The sequence below is a fragment of the Pteropus medius genome, unplaced genomic scaffold (assembly GCF_902729225.1).
Source record: "Pteropus medius unplaced genomic scaffold, Ma_sr-lr_union100, whole genome shotgun sequence".
Classification (NCBI taxonomy): Eukaryota; Metazoa; Chordata; class Mammalia; order Chiroptera; family Pteropodidae; genus Pteropus; species Pteropus medius.
Genome location: NW_024346771.1, coordinates 6,455,867 through 6,476,517, shown reverse-complemented (window position 1 = coordinate 6,476,517; position 20,651 = coordinate 6,455,867). Strand labels below are relative to the sequence as shown.

General features: G+C 38.0%; 1 protein-coding gene across 2 annotated transcripts in view; it reads right to left on the bottom strand.

Annotated features, from left to right (window-relative positions):
* Positions 1 to 20,651, bottom strand: part of CNTNAP5 (contactin associated protein family member 5) — a 728,931-nt gene that overhangs the window by 208,341 nt on the left and 499,939 nt on the right. Inside the window, exon 13 of one of the 2 annotated variants that reach the window (XM_039876503.1) lies at positions 11,987 to 12,187. In XM_039876503.1, coding sequence (XP_039732437.1) covers positions 11,987 to 12,187 — 201 coding nt within the window. The remainder of the gene's footprint in view (positions 1 to 11,986; positions 12,188 to 20,651) is intronic. The other variant, XM_039876504.1, reaches the window with a different exon arrangement.

Genomic DNA, 20,651 nt, shown 5'->3' with positions numbered 1-20,651 from the left:
AGCCAATCTACGGAAGCATGCTTCAAAGCATTTGAATCATAGAATGCCCTCCTTTCTTCCTTTCTTTCCATCTTCTCTTCCTCCTCGTCTCAAAGAAGCAGCAACAACCTAAACTGTTTAGTTCCTAAATGTAATTTCTCCTCCATTCCCTGAGGGTGAATTATACCATCCTTCCTCTATGCCTTTTCTCATCACAATGAATCCTGTCCATCTATGTCTAAAAAAAAAGTAATGTGTTTTCATAGAAGATCTCTTTGATTTACCTAAGTAAATTTTCCTTTCCAGAGTATTTTACACCTCTCTGGAGTATAAATAGTGTCTCTAATTCTGCCAACTTAGACATTGGCCCCTTAAATAGTGGTAGCCACTATGGCAAGCATCATTTCCATATGTAATGTAATCCCTGAAAAAGCCTGAAAGTTTTGTTAAAATTTCGAAGATGAGAAAACATGACTCAGAGACTCAAGTTATATGACCTAACAATGGTTACTCAACAAATAAGAGGCAGAGCAGGGAGATTCAATTATTTTCTTGCCTCAGAGAAACTAAAATGTTTCTATTTTGTCATACTGACATCATGGTTAAAAATCTCTACAACACCTAGCATGCTACTTAGTATTTCTTGTTAGAACACACACACACACACACACAGAAGCACAGATAAATAAAAATGTCATAATTCACTTACTCCTGCCTCTCAGAAAAAGTGAGAGGAAAGTGAAAAATTATGTTTATAAAGCATCTCTGTAATTTCAAAAGAACTTTAGTAAATTGAGAAGGTAAATTGTAAAGAGTGAAAAGTCTCCACACACATTTCTCCTTGCAATAATGTGGATATGATTAATGTTATTTTTGGCATACTCAGAGATGGGAAAACTGAGGCTTTGAGATGTTGAGCACCTTATCTAAGGTCACATGGCTGGTATGTAGTAGACCATGTGCTTGAACCAAGGCAAATGATATCACACCCTGGGCTCTTTGCTGGCATCAGTTGCCTTCCCTTTGGCCTGGTTATAGTGATGACTCAGCTGGAAGAAATTCAGCATCAGCCCTGACTTCTGATAACAAGCTTTAAGGTGCTATTATATCACAAAATCTGTATAGACTGATGGGCCTCATCTGTGCAGTTGGTATAACTGTATTTCCATATCTGCTTCCTAACCCACCAAATGTATTTATAAAGTAAGTACTGTAATAGAAGCATAATATTCTAGTGTAAGAAATTGTTATTCTTACGATCCTTGGCTTGTTATGACCTTGGGAAAGTTTCATACCTTTTCTGTGCAATCGGTATTATCTATTACATTATTCTCCAGATCGAGCAGTCTTCTTCATTCAGTGAAAGTATATTCTGAGAAGATCAAGTGCATGAAAGTGTTAAAAAATATCACCTACTATATAAATAAATTATCATATTTTATGGCCTTAAGAGTGCCAAAGAAATTTTCAACAACCCCTCAATTTTTTTTCCTGCGTCAAGAAAGGAGTAAATGGTGACATGTATTTACTCACTTTGTGTTAGTTATCATAGAGTTATGAAGCATCGGGGAAAAGAGTATACTTGGGGAACATCAACTACAACTCACAAGATTAAAGATGAAAAACGAGAGCCCCACAAAATGTAAATAACTTGTACAAGATCCGGAAGTGGGGTGGCAGCTTCCACTTCCCAGTACAGCTTTTCTCACTCTGTGAAGCTGCTTTCTTCTTTCAAGAGTCTCTGCAGCAGGTTTAGCTCAATGCACTTGTTTTATCATGGGTCTTCTGACATATGAATATGAGGGATACTTACTAATTGAGGAATAATCTTCTATTTGTTCAAAACCTACTAACTAAATGTTTGCTAGGTGTCAGGTACTATTCTAGGCATTCTGGGGATAAAGTGGTGAATAAGACAAGGTTTCCTCTTTCATGAAGCTCTTATTCTATTGACAGAGGTAGACAGCAAATAAACAAATAAGTGGGAATAAAATATCAAGTAGTAATAACCTCTGAAGAACATCAAAGTGGAATGAAGTAACAAAGAGTGATGTAGTGGATGCTTTAGTTGTACCTAAAATTTAAGTTGAAAGCTAAGTATGGAAAGAAGAATGAAGTTTCTGAGAGAACAGCTATTGCATCAGTCCTGAGAGGTTGGGGAGTAAGCTTGGCAAGGAACAGAATAAGGGGAAATAGGGCTAAGTTTAGCAGGCAGGTGGGAAAACAGGAGCTGGAGAGGGGCCTCAGCTGGCAGAGCTCTGTGGGCCACAGGAAGGAGTCTAGGTTCTATTATAAGGACAATGTGAAAGGTTTGTAGCCAGGTTATAGAATCTTGTTTTGGAAAGATCATCATTTTGGCTGTCCTGTGAGATATAAACTATACGGAGGTAAGGTGAGAATGGAATAGGAGAGGAAGCATGGTCTGATGTATTTGTCCAGTCTGGAGATGATGGAGCTTGAATTTAGGTAGTAGCAGTGGAATTGGAGAGAAGAGGCTGGAGTCAAAGTCAGCCGTAACCAATATGTTAGGGTACTGAATGGGGAACTGAGATGGCGAGGAGGAAGTGTCCTAGGTTTTGGCATCAAGAAACTAAATAGATGATGGTATCACTTATTGCAATAAGATAGATGAGTGGATTGGAGGTGGGGAGGGGACATGGATGTAACACTTCCAACAGCACTTATTAGGTAGGTAAATACTGTATTTACAAATACGTGAACTGCAATTTAGAAAGTAAGTATGTCTACAGGCCAGGAAGAGGCAAATCCCATAACTGAACTCTTTTGCCAGACATATCATGGATTCTGAGACCATATCCTGGTAGCTAGAGGAGCTCATATTCCCCCTTGTTCTTTGGACAATGTGATAAAAAATTGGCTGAAATAACTGCTATATCTTGAATGTCTACTATATGCAAAAACACAGCATCTATCTCATTAAATTTTACAGATAAAAAAACTGAGGTTCAGAAGGCCCATGTATCTTGTTCAGAATTTCACAGCTAAAAAATAGAAAAAGTAAAATTTAAGACGTTTTATGATTCAAAAATTCATGCTATTTCATATTGCTGCCAGTGTACTAAAATTTAAGATTAGAAAATAGAATTCTTCTTCCCATAAACATATTTGAGACCAAGTGAATATTGTCTTTCATAAAGTTGTGAGGAAAAAATACACACACGCACACACACCGTATAAATCTAAATGTTGAGTTCTTAGGCAATTCACATTGATTATTTAAGTAACTAAGGGTCTGAACAGCAACTCATTTGCAGCCAGGTACATATCATGTTACAAATTTTGTGGAACACTTTTTATTTTCCTCATATACAAACCCATATCTCCATCTTCATTAAGGTGCGCGTCTTCTTTATAAAATCCTCCACCTCTAATTTTGACTTTACATTCCAGTGACATGCCCAGTGTGAGCTATTGGGCCATTAGAAAAGGTGGTTTACATGCACTGACTTGATTCATGTAATGGTTTCTTTATATATTTTAAGACTTTTGGTAAACTCTTATAAATATATTTTAACCGTGTTAAGATGACAAAAGTCCCTGAGAGGAAAAAATGGAGAGTCAGACACATGAATTAGATCTGACTAATTAATGGCCGGTAGGTCGTCAGAATGAAAGAGGTTTCATGAGTTGGAGAGACCTGGGTTTGACCCCTGACACCACCCTGCATTGCTGTATTTCCTTAGGCTAGTTGACTATTCATGCAGAATTCTTAAGAAGATAAGGTAGTTTTTAAATGTGTCTGTACATTCATCTCATTAAAAGATGGAATCAGGTTTCCCTCCCTTTGAATGTGGGCCACCCTGAGGGACTGTCTTCTAATGACTGGAATGCAGCAGAAGTTAATACTCTATGACTTCTAATACTAGGTAATAAAATACAATATAGCTTCTACCTGATTCTCTCCCTCTCTTGGGACATTTTTCCTTGAAACTCAGTTATAGTTATGAGAAGGTCAAGCAGCTACATAAAAAGACTACATGTTCAACAGAGTCCTAGCTACCTGCCAAAATAAGGACCCCAGCCCACAGCCAGCACCCACTAAAGCGAGTGAGCCGTCAGATGGCCTAGCCCCAGTCCAGCCTAGGTGATGTGGAGCTGAGCAAAGATACACAAGTCCTGCTGGATCCTGCTCAAGTTGCAGATTTGTGTGCTTCTGTTTTAAACTGCTAAGTTTTATGGCAGTTTGTTACGTAGCAGTTGATTACCAACACACAAGATGAACCTTTTCTTTGGATACCTGAATCCTCCTTTTATTACTTTCTTTCTCTCTGTGAAACTCCTTCTGGGTGTTAATTTGGAATGCAGATGGTGGTTAAAGCCAAAAAAGATATTTATTTGAAGCTGATTTCTAGCCCTTAGTAGCTATAAGACCTCAGGCCAAACATTTACTTTCTTAGAACTTCCCTCTCTATCAATAAAATGGGGATGATAATGCATAAAACTTCATAAGACAATAAGGTTAAATAAAGTAATGTTTGAAATGCCTGGCAGAGAGAAGGACCTCAATAGTTGAGAGCCAATATTATTAGCAGCAGTGGTAATATAAGAAAAGTATGCATTAAAAGAACCATGCATTTCTTTATTGAGTCCATGTACACAAAGTAGAAATGCCCTTTTATTAAAGATATTTCAAATATTTCCCTGGTATTTTGCTTTCCCGATGTCATGCATAGTTTTGTGTTTTTGATTCGACTGCTCCTATGACCAAAAAAAAATATATATATATATATCGTTTTCAGTAGTATGGTGACAACCTAGTATACTGAAAGGACCATGAACTTTGGGATCTATTCTACTCATATATTTTGTGTGTGTATGTGTGCATTTGAAAGGATAGAAAAATGGAATTTAGAACGGAAGAAAGGAGGGAGGAGAGGAAGGAGGGAGGGAGAAAGGGAAGGAAAGAGGGAAGGAAGAGGGAAGGGGGACAGGAAGGAGGGAGAGATAAAATATAGATATTTGAGAGGGGTATGCTATAGGGAACAAGGCTTCCGACTTTCTGATTGAGATCTCTAAGATCTGTGGGTATGGGAGGGGTACATCAGCAGTCGTAATATGGTGGAGAAATCATCAAATTGATCTCAACTCAGTTCTTTTGGGGCAGCAAGTATGAAAGTAGTGCCATGAATCAGAGGCAATTCAAGGTGGGCTCTAAGTCTTTTGCTGACAGTGCTAAGCTGGACTGTGGGGATCAGAGCTGTATAAGACATGGTTTTACTCTCAGAGAGCTCTTAGCCATTTTCTAATTCGTCTGGCATAGGGAATAACTTAAAATGTCTATGTGCTTAGTAAATTATGAGTACTTGGTATAGCCTGTAAATAAAAAGACATTAGCCTCTGGATTTAACATAGGAAGATAAAAGGTAATCCCTTACTTAAATGTTCCAGTGATTTCCCTAAACACTTACAATAAAATTCTTAGTCTTCCGGTTTGTATGATCTTGTCTCTGGACTCACCCAACTTAATTTTCCTTTTACCCTTGCTTGCTCTTCCCTCTCCATTAGCCACACTGACCTTGCTGTTGCTCAGCCTGGAATCCTCTGACCTAGATTTCACAAGCCCCAAACCTTCCTTTTACCGAGGACTTTGGTGGCAGCGGCATACCCCCTAGGAAGGCCAAGGGAGCCTTCCCTACCATCCTATCTAAAATAGAACTCTCCACGATAGTCATTCTCAAGCTTTTTATTTTTCTTGAATTTTCCTCCTCACATTTTCCATGAACAGATTCTGTGTGTGCGTATGTGTGCATGTACATGTGTGTACATATGTGTGTTCGTGCTTGTGTGTGTGTGTGTGTGTGTGTGCATATATGTGTTTGCTTTGTTTCTGTCATCCCTACTATAATCTTGTGGGCAAGAATTCTGTATTTTTAGCGTTTCATTCCCCCTGGCCAGCAAAGTATGTGGCATATAATGAATAATCAATAAATACTCATTGTGTGTAAAAAAAATGTAATCGTCTGTTAATTGATCTTGTTTACTGAAAATATTGTGGACAAAGAGTTTTAAGCCTAGTAATCCCCCAGATAACCCCTAAGTGTTATTTATTTTTATTAGTAATTTGACTTTTCATGAGTTTTGTACATGTTAGAAGTTGAATATTCCAAATGGACATGAGTTAATAATACATGCAAGTATATTTATAGATCTATTAGAAATGTAGAGTATATGAGTATAAATACTAATACGTAATATATGTTATATAGCATATACTCTATAGCAGGTAATCCCAACCCCCAGGCCATGAACTGGTACCTGTCCGTGGCCTGTTAGGAACTGAGATGTAGAGCAAGAAGAAAGCAGCAGGTGAGTGAGTGAAGCTTCATCTGTATTTGCAGCCACTTCCCAGCACTAGCATCATCACTTCATCTCCATGGCAGATCATCAGGCATTAGATTACCATAGGAGCATTGGTCCATGGTGCCAAAAATGTTGGGGACTACTGCTCTATAGTGTATAAGTAGTGTGTATATATGCTCATACATATTCTAGTATATATTTATAGAGAAAGAGTCTAAACTATATAGCACATATTAATATATATAGCCAATTAATTACATGCTCACTAAACTACTATCGGTTAAGGGAAAAGAGGAAAATTGAGAATTTTAGAATACTTTAAAAGAAATGAGATTTTATTACTTTCAACATAACTGAGTAAAGCAATTGATTCCAGCGGTAACCACTCATGTGCCTGCATGAAGAAATGAATGGGAGTGACTTTAACCTGTTACTGATAGGAAAATGGGCTTCGAAGAGCACTGAATAATTAGTTCTACTGAGCAACTTAAACAATCCTCAAGTTAAACCTGTTGGAATGACTGATTTGCTTGGCAAACGTTGTCTGTTCAGAACAAAAGTAAAGTCCAGCTAGGCTCTCCATCAACTACTAGGTTTCAAAGTCAGAGAGTCTGAATGTTCAGCAGTTTCCTGTGTATCAGTACTGACTTCTTATCTCTGCCTTAGGGAGTTCACAGCTATATTGGAAAAGATGTTCCCAAGCAGACTTCCACTACACAAGGTGGCGAGTGCAAAAAGATGCATACACTTGATACCTACACTCAACAAGTAAATACTATGAAGGGATTCCAGGGGCTAGGGAGATATTGGAGAGAATTTGGAGTAGGCAGGACTTCAAATCCACTCCCAGCAGGGACTTGGGCTCGAGTCTTCCTCAGGCAATCAGCTTCCTATCCCCTTTCAATCTTGTCGTATTATAGAGCAAATTGACCATGTTACTAAAGCATCTTCCAGACTGTTGCCACAATCTTTGTTCCTCTGTCTTCTATGTTAGTGTTTCCTGATTTAGGTTCTGTTTTATCTAATATGTTCACAACCTGTTACCTTCAGGAACTTTGCTTCAGGCAAAATTCCTATGGAAGTGCTAACAGTGAGGAAAGGCCTGGGCTCGAGGACAGCCCTTGTCCTTGAGGACAAGAAGTCACCTGCTCCCCTGATGACAGGGTGCCTCTAAGGACTGGGGGCTCAACATACCTGTCATACAACCTGCACTGAAGCACAAGGCCACAGACTCTGCATAAAACTCAGGATAGGAAGTAGCCAGCATAGTTAAGGACAACTACAAGATGCATAGGGGTAGCAAAAAACCTTTCCAAGGGACTCTGATGGCTTGGAATTCTGGCCCTTCTGAGAATTTCTAGTATGACGTTTTAGTTAAAGAGATAGATGGCACATTCTATTGGCTGTCACTTAGCAGCAGGTCACAGGAAGACTATCACAGGAAACTGTCAAAAAATGACAATGTCTTGTTTAAATCACTAACTGAATGAAAAAGATACAGTGGTGAACAAGGCCACACCTTATCCTGCCTGTCTCCCATCTCCAAGTCCCTGTACTGCTACTGGAAAAATGGCACCAAAGCTGGAGCCAAGAACAGACAGAATGAACCTCAGGAGACAGTTATAGGAATCCACAGGGCCACCGTGTGAAGGGGTGCGAGCCATGGCAGATGCTGCATCTAGGCAAAGGCACTGAAAATCCTTTGTAGCTGCCCAGGAATTTCATCAATTCAAACCACCCAGACAACCACATGACCTTAGCAGTGGTGGCTCTGGCTTCTCATCTCTCTCTTATCTACATATTCTTACAAAATAAGGAAAAAAATCATATAAACTCATATTTTCTCTAAGTCCATTTCCTTTCAACTTTTGACTCTAAGGTATATCAGAAACAGCATCTTTGCTTTGACTTCAGGTAAAGCTGGGTTTAAGAACCAAATCTGCCCCTCCCAAGTTGTGTCTTAATTAAGCATTTTACTCTCTTTGAGATTCTGTTTCCCAAAATGCCAGATGGGGATAATAACCCTTACTCTGCAGAACTGTTGTTTGGATTAGAGGTAATGCTCACACAGAACCCCACAAATAATCTCAAGCATAAGTAACAGTTATTTTTCTCTCATCCTGCCTTCTTTTATTTCTGCCCTTCATTATCTATTATGTATAATATGGAGGAACACCTATAAAAAGAAGGCATCTACTACATTCTCTTCTCATTGATTTTAGTCCACTACAGACACAATCTATAATATTTTATAGCTTCTACTAACCCTGGCTACCAGTAGTATCCCCCTCCAATAAGCTATAGGAATCAGCCTACACATGTTTTTAATTAACAAAAATATATATAATTGTCTTTGATCCTCCTCTGCATTTAATAGATTGCCAAAGTTGAAATAAAATGATAATACTTATCACTGGGAAATGGGCATGGAATCCCACGTTATCATTGGGAGTATAAATAGTAAAACCTTGATACATTGTACAAGTCAATTTTGCAAAAACTTAAAAAATATGCATACTCTTTGCCCTGGCAATAGCACCCCAAAGGAATTTATCCTAAGAATATATGTTTTGTTTACGAAAACCTATAAACAAAAGTGTTCCTGCGGCATTTGTAATGATGAAAAAATGGGAATAATCAATTTTCCAAAACAGAATATTTATTAACTTTGCATATCCATTATGGTATATCCATAAAATGGAAGCCTCTGTTGTTAATGAACAGTTGGCATAAAGTCATATGTATTGATATGGAAAGATATTTGTACATTATGTGTGTGACAAATACAGGGAGTAAAACAGTATCACAGGGGGGCTCACTTCAGCAAATTAGGGAGACACTTACTCGGCTCTTCCAGACTGGCATTTAGGTAAGGGGAAGATGATCTCTACCCACCTCCACTTCTCTGCCTGGCCTTCCCTGTGGAGAAGTGGTTGCCTTAATAATTAGGGAGATTAGGAAAACACCCCTTCAGGTGTGTGCCTGTTACAAAATCAAAGTTTGTGTCCCTCCAAAATTTATTCACAGGGTTGAAATCCTAACCCTCAGTGTGATAGTATTAGGAGATAAGGTCTTTGGGAGGTGATTAGGTCATAAAGGTAGAGCCCTCACGAATGGAATTAATGAATGTTCTCTTACTCTCTTCCGTCATGTGAGGATGTGAGGAAAAGTGGCTGTGTGTAAGAAGAGGTGCTTGACCAGAACTCAGCCATGCTGGCACCCTGATAGTGGACTTCTGTAGAACTGTAAGAAATCGCAGTTTTTTATGACCAGACAGTCTCTGCCATTTTGTTATAGGAGCCACAACTAAGACAGTGCCCTGGGCCATGCCTGCTTCTGGGATTCATGTGACTGCTATGTTGCAGACTACTGTCTCCCCCCCATCTCCATGAAGTGAGCACAGCTGAATTAGGATTTAGGGACTCTGTTCTTGCACTGATGGGTATGAGGCTGGGGTCATGACTTTGTGCAGCTGTGTGTCTGCAGCTCCACCTCACCCACACAGTGTCACAACCACTGCAGGTAGAGGCTGAGGGTCAAGGACATGCCCTTGGCCTCTGGTCCACACTGTGTTTTCCAAGCCAGTTCGCCAGAATAAAACAGGCACAGTATGTACGTGCCCATTGTCCTCCTTCATTTAACTCATCTGATTAAGAACCATGGGGGAAACAAGGATGAATTTTCCTCGCAAACCTCAATATGCATATGGTATGTTCTCACGTGCTTTCGTGAATACACACATTAAAAAATGTCTGAAAGGGTACACACCTCAATGAAACATTCATCTTCTCTGAGTGGTAAGATTATCTGCATGCATGAGTTATAATTATTATAATTTTCTATTTACATTGTTAAAATAGAAATATTGTGCTCCTTGAGTTTGTTTCCTGCTATAGTACAAGTTTTGGACTTTTCCTGCAGAGATGGAAGCTATGTTCAAGGAAAGAAATATGACACTAGTATTTGTTGGACATCTACTGTATACCAGGCATGATATAAGGAACACAGACTACATTAACTTTATTTGTTCAGGATTTTCATGAAAATTTTTCAGGTGGTAAAATTGTGGAAATTTAGCAACTTGTACAATGTCATATAACTAGTAAGAGGCAAAAAAGAGTCAAGACCTCACTTTCAATATGGCCTGCTCTCAAATCTATGCCCTTTCCATTCAAATATCTTTATGAAATTAAAGACAGTTATATTAGGAAAAAAAACCACACACATACAAAGGCAATGATGTAGTCAAATTAACATCACAAAATGCATAAACTAAAGGAAAGTTCATAGTCAGAATGAACATACTCTTATTTTTCCTAAAATCCCATCAAATCCAATCCTTAGAAAACTAAAAACAACACAATGAAAAGAAGATAGTTTGGTTTTTTAGACACAGGCATTGTGCAAATAGTGCTGAAAGTGACATGTACAGGCTTGATAGCCAGGAGAGGAAAAAACACGAACAAATATAAATACAGCATCTCTTAAGGCAGCACCATTTGAAGACGCTGGGAAAAGAGACCCCAAACCAGTACCTCAGATTTAATCAGCCCTGCGAGCATGGCTGGATCCAGGAAGAGTACAATAATTGATTTTCACAATGATGATCCTGAGTCATCAAGGAAAGGTTACATTTTATGTTCAGAATTATCTGTTTAAAAAGGCAAGGAAGCATGTAATCCATTTGAGAAAGATTTTCATTTCAAATAGTTAAAAATTCTTTCAAAAGATTTTTTTGTGCTTAAAGGGGTAAGTGACAGTTATTTGGAAAATTTACTGACGTGGAACAATGTCTTCCCTAAAGATTCTAGATCAATGAGGCAGTATGTTATATTAGTGAGGCTTCTATCCCTTCTCCTTTTTGACATTTCATTGTCTACATTTCTCAAGGCTTTCACAATTCCTAACCTCCAAGCACTGGATTTTGAGTTTCTTGAAACTAAAGATTCTGAGACATCCCATATCCTCGTGGTGTGCAGCTTTCTTTTCTATCATTTAATAAATGATGAACTAATATTGTTATAACTAAAACAACCATTCACTTAAAAATAGCCTTAAGAAAAGAATAAAAAAATAGGATTAATCTAATTTTTTCTAAAAGGAAACTTTATTTAAAAGAATAAGTTTTTATTAATGCCTCTGCTTTTCAGATTAACAAGTACTGCAAACACACAGAACTGTTCCTGCCTGCCCGGCTGGCCTCATTGCCTAATAATGCTTCCTATACCTTTTCCTCTGGATATAACTCATAGCTTGTTGGCGAATGTGAAGAGGTCCTTGCTGCTTTCTCATATGCTATTCCTTCTGCCAGAAATGCCTGACCTCCACATTTTTTATGTCTATCTCAAATGTTCTCTTCAAGTGCCATTGCTCTCAAAGAACTTTCCATTCTTAAAACTGTTGCAGAATGAGTGTTGTCATTACTCCCTTTTTGAAGATAAGGAGAAAGCCTTAGGAGGTATGGAACTTCCTCTGGGTCATACCTTGGGTGTCAGAGCTAGGACTAGTGCATCACCAGTCCTCCCTGGCAGTGTTTCTCTCCATCGTTCAGTGAACAACTGTAATGGCAGGCCCTTTGTTGGCACATATCCATCTCCTTGATATTCCGGGCTAGTAGGTCTATTTGTCATTCTGTGGTCACCGTGTGTGGCTCATGCAGAGAGGTAGAGGCAGGGGTGAGCCTTACCTGGTGTGTTGAGCAGGCGGGATCTCCTGCAGTGGTAGGCTACCTCCTGCTCACAGTGCTCTGAGTTGTCAATCACGGCCTCCAGCTGCTCCATGCTGCCCCCATAGTCCAAGGCCATGGAGTAGGGCTTCTCAGGGCTGGCACCTCGCACACGGGTCAGCTCTGTGTTGTTGTGCTGCACTGATGTCCAGATCTTGTCTTCTGCCCAGAAAACACAACCCAGGGAAAATGTTAGAAGGAAGGACAGAAAATAATCACACTTATAGACCTCCATGAAATTGAAGCAAACAAAAGTTTGCGAAAGCAGTGTGATGGGTGACTCAACACATAACTATTAATCATCACCTGAGTACTCTATTCATGTGAAGAGTTTGACTAGAGAATTTTTGTTTCTCATAGAGCTCTATCCAGAGTTAGCATGAAGGTTAATAATCTTAAGAGCTAAATGTGTAGAGCCCTTACTTGACAGGTTGTATGCTCAGCATTTAATGTCCATTATCTCATTAAAATCAATATCACCTAAATCGAAAGATTTCTGCCATGTCAGAAACAAGGGAAATGTAAGTGAGGAGAATTAGGCAGCTTACCCAGGATTCTACAGTAGTAAGTGACGAAGCAAGAATCGGAACCCAGGATGGCTATTCTCCAAAGCTGTACTTCTGGCTACTGACACACCTTCCTTCACAAGAGAAACACTAATATTGATTCTCTCAGAGAATCTTGACTTCCATGTGAAAAATAAGACCCACACACAGAAAATATGTGTAAAATACACACCATTAACACGAATGGGCTTGTGCGATCCATACTGTACTATAAGGCACTTAATTGCACTTCTTTATTATTTATTCTCCATGTTACCTCTATTTGCCAAATATATTTGTGGAGGCTTGCAATAGAACATTTAGAGATGAAGACCTTAAGTCAAGGAGGGAGAACATGTTTCGCCTACTACAGGTAAGAATGGAAAGCAAGGCGAGAGAATACAAATTTTAGTCTTAGAGATTGAGAGAGCTATACATAAAACGTATCTCTGCCAACAACAAGCTTGGACAAGTCACTTCACTTTTCTGGGGCTCAATTTTATCATCAGTAAGAAAATAAATAAATAAATAAAATAAAAGTACAGCAAAACCACCGATACTGTAGTAGGGCTGTTAATGTGAAATAGCAATCAAAAATATGAAGTTGCAAGGCACTTTCTGGGATGCACCAGAGATTTTGTAATAATAACCTAGGCTAAAACATTTACTGCAATTGGACAGAAAATTTAATTCTGAACATGCTCACAAATAAAGCAAAAGAGGAAACAGGAAGTCTTGAAAAGCTTTTGCCAATTGAGAGTCTTTACCACATATTAACATTATTACTCTTCCTCGATTCTCAAGGCTGAAAAAGAACTCAATATAGACATCATGTGGTTTCCTTCCTCCCTCATCTCCTCCATCTTGTAAATGAGAAAACCAACGTCTAGGAAATAAAGAAATGGTGCAAGGCATATCTAATAGACAAAAATGATGAGCACATATGCACACTGGAAGAAATCACTTATTAATTAGCACTACTAAGAAACAGGATCATGGGTGTTGTCATGAGTTAGCTGAAAAAGAAAAGCACTGGCAACCATATGATGTGGGGTAGGTAACTTCACTGCTTTGCACTTCAGTGTCAATATATTAGAAGGAGAAAAACAAAAAAAGAGAGTTTAGTTATAATTATCTCTAAAGTATGTGCCAACTCTAAAACAAACAAACAAACAAACAAACAAAAAGACACATTTCTTGCATTGTAAAATTAACCTGTACTCAAACATCCTGATTCATCTTAAGACTATTTCTTAAAGCCTGCCCATTAATTCCCCATATCTCCAATGTTTAATTGAGGCAAAATCAGATTTTCTATAAAGTCTAAAAAAATCTGAATGAAGGTTATTTATTGGATTTTGACTTTGAAAGCAAAAATAGGACATAATTCATATTGGTAAAAATAATAATATTACACAAATAATTAACCCCCCAAACTCCAAAATATTGATGCCATTATAGACAAATTCTGACAAAATAACCAAAAAAAGGCAATTGCTCAAGAATGTAATGTTGTAGAGGGAGAAATAAAGACTGACAGTTTCAAAATGCCTCTGGTACTTAGAAGCAGAAAAGGAAAATCCAGTCTAACAATAGATGCTATGTTGCTTCCTAATGCTAGAACATTTTGCATACTTTATCTCCAGTACTCATAACAATCCAACACAGTAGATATCTATATGTTTATATCTTTATATTTAGATCTATACAGGTACAAAGACATAAATATATAGATATATGAAAGCTCAAGGAGAGAAAGTAAACGTCTTCAGTCCAACCGTATCTGATCTGTCTACTTTCAAAAGTGGTCCACAAAATTCCATTAAATCATATGAATTTTAATCCCCTCTAAATGTACACAGTTTCATATTTGTAGATCCATTCATCTAATTTTTCATACATTCATGAGTTGATTTGCTTATTTATTTACTCTGACTCATTTTACCAAAATTGTATTTTATCTTTGGCAAGATGGAAAAGAAATCTGTGTCAGAGAGACAATCTTTCATCATAAAACCGATAATATTGCCAGCCCTGCCTCTGGACCCTGAGGGTAAATTGATGTTTCAGTAATTCAACTATTGGCACTTTTTGATATATGCAATATACAGAACATACAAAGGAACAATTAAGAGCTCCGAAGTGCTCCCCACAATTCACTTAGACATCACAGGCCGTCACTGCAAGCAACAGTAGGAGAGACAATCACTTGAAACCTAGAGTTCCTTTGTTGGCTTTCCTTTACAAGATGCCCTTTGTCCTCTAAATACTTTCTCTCCTGGAAAATGACAGAATAAAGACTGAAAGTGAAGGAGTAAATGAATGTTATTTTTTCTCACTTACTATGTTTTCTCCTCAGTTTCATTGGCAGCAGTGCAGATTAAGCCTGAACCCTGATAAAATATTAAAGACCAGGAGTCAGTGGCACTCAGGAAAGCCAGCTATGGTGGCTGATGCTCTGGTGCCTGGGCTAGGATAGAGATGGGTAGTTATAGCCAGGAAAGGTCTATGTGGTTAGTTCTGAAAGATTTTCAAAAAAGTAAAATTCATTGTGAACATTCTTTTAGGTAGATGTAAGGGATTCATTCATGAACCCATAAATGCTTCTACTAAAATTGAACCCATGAAACTTAATGTTCAAGATGGTCAATTTAGTCGACAGGCAGATAGGGATTAGTAGACACAGCCTGGGCCCTGGAGCAGGCGATCTGGATTTGTGTGCCAGCTTGCCACTTCCTGTCTAAGCCACCTAGGTCAAATTATTACTTCTCTGAAGTTCAGTTTCCTTATCAGTAATATTTGAAAAGCAGCAATGGTGCTAACTATACAAGATAGTTCCAAAGATTAAGTGAAAGGATTTGTGTGAAGAGATCCATTATTAACTAAATTACTAACGGAAATCTGTGTCACCTGTTATATAACGGACTATATCCTCTCTGTCTCAAGGATCTCTCAGATATCAGATGCTGCTATTATTAAAAACACCATCAAGGAGAAGGAGAAGCTGTGAAAAGCCTCTAGTAGTTCTCACAACAGTTTATACTAAAAAGCTTTTTTTTTTTTTTCCCCCTCCCAGATCATGAAGTAATACCCAGGAGACAGCTAAAGGAGAGATAAACTGAACTTGGCCTTCCCTCCAAAGATCCATAAGGAAAACAAACCCATTTTAAAGACCCAGAACAAGAATTGCTTTCTTTTGGAAGTTTGATGAACTTGAACTCCCACACAAGAAAATCTACAGAGGTGTCCCTATAACTAAAAAAGGTCCAGTTTCAGGCAGGGAACAAGGGCAAGTCATCCAAATTTTATGATTAGAAAAGCACCTTAAAGTCATCCAGGATTCAAATATGATCCTCCAGACTTCAAACACCATCCTCAGCACCATACTTTCTATGACAGGACATACATTCTCATCTCTAGAGATGCAACTAGGGCTTAAAGGTGTCATGAGACAGCCTGGGTTTAGAAACAAGCCTTCTAATTAGAACCTATGTTCTGCTACATGTCAGTAATGAGACTTTGATAAAGTTATATAACATCTCTGAAGTTTCATAACTGGAAAATTAGGATTTTAATATTAAATTTTTCATCCATGATAATATTATAATGATTCAATATCACGTTTTACATGGACACATAATGGGTTGTCTGACATGCAAAAGAGTAAAGAATTTATACATTAGAACTGTTTTTATAACATTAGAATGAGGACCTCAGCTTCATTCCTTAGAGAGTTGGGGTGGGGAGCTCATCCGGCGAATTAGGTTAACAGGCAGGATGGAGTGTAGTTCCTTGTACTATAGCGCTGCTGTATATAATAAATTATTACCATCTTGTTCAATTATCTTTTCGCTCTGGAATAGCTTCACTTCTCTCTATATTTATTTGTGTCCCTTCCATTTCCTGAAATTTCGTCAGCAGAATTCATTATTTAATTCTCATGGACCCAGAAACCTGAAAAAAAAAATGATACTGTCCTTTTGCTATCCAGTTCATCCTCTATTGTTTCTTCTACTGTACACTACCACTCAATATCATGATGAGAAACAGTACTCCAGATCTCTAACTTGCTCAAAAGAATACAAGTATTGAGTTATCCAAGAAAATTTTTCTGCTTAAGAGAAAAATGCATTTTGAAAATTCTGAACTGATGAAATCTATTTAATTCACTAAGATTCTCAGTCCAAAGTAAGTTATTATATAATTAAAATATTTGCCTTTTTCTTCAATATACAGTTTGCAATTTTCTCCCATTTCATGGGCTTTCTTCTTGTTTTGTCGATTGTTTCTTTTGCCATGCAGAAACTTTTTAGTTTGATATAGTCCTACTTGTAGATTTTTGCTTTTGTTCCCTGTATTTTTGGTGTCATATCCAAAAAATAATCACCAAGACTGATGTAAAGGAGATTCTCCCCAATGTTTTCTTCTAAGAGTCTTATGGTACCTGGTCTTATGTTTAAGGCTTTCATTCATTTTGAGTTATTTTTTGTGAGTGGTATAAGATACGGGTCTAATTTCATTTTTCTGCATGTGATTATCAGTTTTCCCAACACCATTTATTGAAGAAACTGTCTTTTCTCTAGCCAGTGTTCTTAACCTCCTAGACAAATAGGAGTTAAATGTAATGCAAGAGTTTATTTCTGGGTGTTCTATTCTATTCCATTGGTCTATGTGTCTATTTTATACCAGTTCCATACTGTTTTAATTATTATAGCTTCAGAGAAATGGAAAGATGTTGTTTAAGGTAACAAATTTACAAGTAGTAGATAAATACATTCTGGATACTTAATGTACAGCTTAGTGTTTATAGTCAACAATCCTTATTATAAACTTCAATGTTGCTAAGACACTAGATCTTACGTGTTCACATCACACACACACAAAATGATCATTATGTTAGCTAACACTACTGTAATAATCATGATACTATATGAAGTATCAAATCAACATATTGTATAACTTAAACATATACAATGTTATATGTCAATTATATTTTAATTAACTTTTTGAAATAAAAATAAAATATCTATTTTTTAAAAGCAACATTTAGCCCAATGCACTGGCAGGAGTGTGAATGATTTCGTGACCATGAGCTACACCAGCTATCATGCAACCTTTACACATAAAGGAGTTACAGGCCATAGGCTATCATATAGCATGAGTAATTAAGTTCCGAAGCATCATTTCGAAGACATAGCAATACATCATTATGTCTATTAGTAAAGCATATTCCAAATTGCACTGTGAATTTAGCTTTCAAGTCTCTCCCCATAAAGCTATTACCTCTCCCATAATGTGAAATGTATCATTCATTGTTGTGTTCAAATATGTGTCCTATTAGTGCTGTGTTAGCCACTAGAGTGCATGCACAGGACAATAATGCACTGCCCAACTTCTCTAAAAGCTTACTATCATTTTTGGAAAAAAGTTGTGTGCAGAAGAATGACAAATAGCTCATACTGTTATAAGTAGTCTTGAGATTACAAATAAGTGGACCTGCTCAGAGATCTGTTAGGGGCAGCACTAGGGTGGGGGTAGGATGTTATAAAAGCTTGTCCAGTGGATAATGTGTACTGTTTTCCTTGAGATTGGGCGGATAACACAGAAGTCTTCATCCTCAGACCAACAGAGCCTGGGTAAGCATTGAGCACCTTCTAGGATTTCAGGAAATCTCTGTAAAATGACGAGATTAGTTAGTAACCATCATTTGTATTCTGCCAGGTTTATTGTTCCGGCATTTCCAAAGCAGCTCTTCTATGCATATGATATAGAACGGTCTAAATTTAAAAGAAGCTTCGAGTTATAAAACCAAAATCCTCATACATTCAACAACATCAACAAAAATTGAAAAAGAAAAAGAAAAAAGATGTGCATAATTTCTACAGAGCGGTCATGGTAGAATATTCTGGAACATTCTGTTACCATGCCTGTTTTGAAATTTTTCAAAGTTGTCACCCAGAAAGCCCCTATGATCCCTCGTCCTGGGTTTCTAGGTGACCTGCCTGATTCCTCTTGCTCTCATTTCAGAAGCTATAAACTGTTTACATACAGAGCCACAATTAATTTTTTTATATTTTTCTTTCATTCTGACTGCTGTTATTATTGTGATAATTATTATTAATAATATAATTACAGATGCTGCAAGCTGTTCCATCTGTTACCATGGAGATCACTATTCAGAAAAAGAGAACAAAGGAAAGAAAAGTGAAAAAGGAGAGACAAGAAATAACTCTGATTAATAGGACCTCATTCTACACACATATTTGTCTCTTTGCAGAGCCAGAAAAAAAAAAAAAAACTGCAATTTTTCTATCACAATGCTTAGAAGGAAGTCTACAGATTGTCAATACCCAGCTTAATTGAACTTAAATCACTGTGGGAAGCCGCTTACAGTCCTTTGAAAAATGTGCCAATTCACTTATACTCCTACTGTAATAAAGCAAGTCTATATTAAGTTCCCTGGGGTCATTTCTGGTACAGTTATCTATGTTGACAAAGTGAATTTCTATGCCAAGGGTAAAGACAGCTTAAATAATCCTCAAAGCACTGCCTCTACCACTCATTTACCATTTACACATGTACAGCCTAGTGACATCTCTTGTCTTTTTGCATTGATAGTTATTTAATTTTTCATATGTTTCTACCTTATCTCCCCATTTAAATCACAAGCTATGACTACTGAGTAAATGTCAGTTTGGAAAGGGCTTCTGTGAGTAATGGCAGGTGCTATGGAGGAAAACAAGGGCTTAGGGGTCCTGGGGCCTGGCTCTCAATGCCAGATCTTTATTGACTAGATTCCTGAACATAGCAGAGACACACAACCTCGCCAAGTCTCAGTCTCCTCATATATAAACTGTGTATAATGCACGTTTAATAATGTTGTGAGAAATTAATAAATTGCACAGGGTTGAGTTGAGCATAGCGTCTGACTCAGAGTACTGAGTCCAAATCAAAGTTGAACTGCTACCAGCCGTTCTAATGAAGTGATTCAGGGAGCATCAGAAGGGATTATCTCATTGTGAGAAACAGTTATGGGAACCTGTGCTGAAGTGTCCATGCCACCTTCTTCTCATCTTTTACAAGGAAGGGAGGCAATCGGTATAGCATGATTTTCGGCTTCTTTAAAAGATGTCAGAATTCCCTCCAAAGATGCGTTTCCTCTCGCGTAGATCAGCCCAGCTGCCTCAGAAAGAATCCATCCGTGCCTTACTAAAAATAAAAGCACTGCGGACTGGGCTGCTTTTAGTATCTGCACTTCCGCTGTTTGGGGCAGCGCACATTTCCAGTTTAGACTGCAGGTGTGGCTACCTGCACTGTGCGTTAGCGGGAGCACAGACATCGCAGCGCCGGGGCTGGAGGCCAGCTTCAGCCATGATTGCTCTTCCACCGGCCTGCACAGGACACACTTTACAACCTCCAAACCACGTACTTGATAGATTTATCCACTACTTTACTGGAGCCTTTACTTTTTATGTACCTTTTGTGGGGGTAGGGGGTAGTTATTTTTCTCTTCCCTTGCTTTAAAATAGGTACCATGATCAAAAAGGCCTGGGAAATCTGTTTTATGGCCTTGGAGGGGTGTGATCTTAAATGGACTCCATGTATCATACTTGTTTGTTGTCAGCTGGATTATTCAAGGAAATTTTATCAAATGCCGAGTGTATGCAGAGTATTGTTAGAGACTGAGAAGGTGGAAAGACAAGGAGTACAAGGCTAAATGACACCCATACTCAAAGTATTGTAGCTGGTTCTAGGAAAGAAGTTTCTATGGCAGCTGAAAGCCTGACAACAGCTGAGGCAGGAGGGGAGTTCTGCAGGGAGCTCAGGGTCTCACCTTCTGAGCAGAGAAAGAGGAAAAAGAGGCCTCCAAATCAAAATCACCTAATGAGAACAGAGCTATGAGGCTTGTAAGAAGGGTTTTGGTTGTTCTTAGAAGTTTTTAGAGATATTTAGATTATCTTTGTGACAGACACTATTTTGGTGCTTCCAAGAAAAAACTAGGCACGCACATAGACCTAAATTCAATCCCTCAATCCCTACATCTGTCACTTATTATCTGAGTAATGCTGGACAAGCTCTTC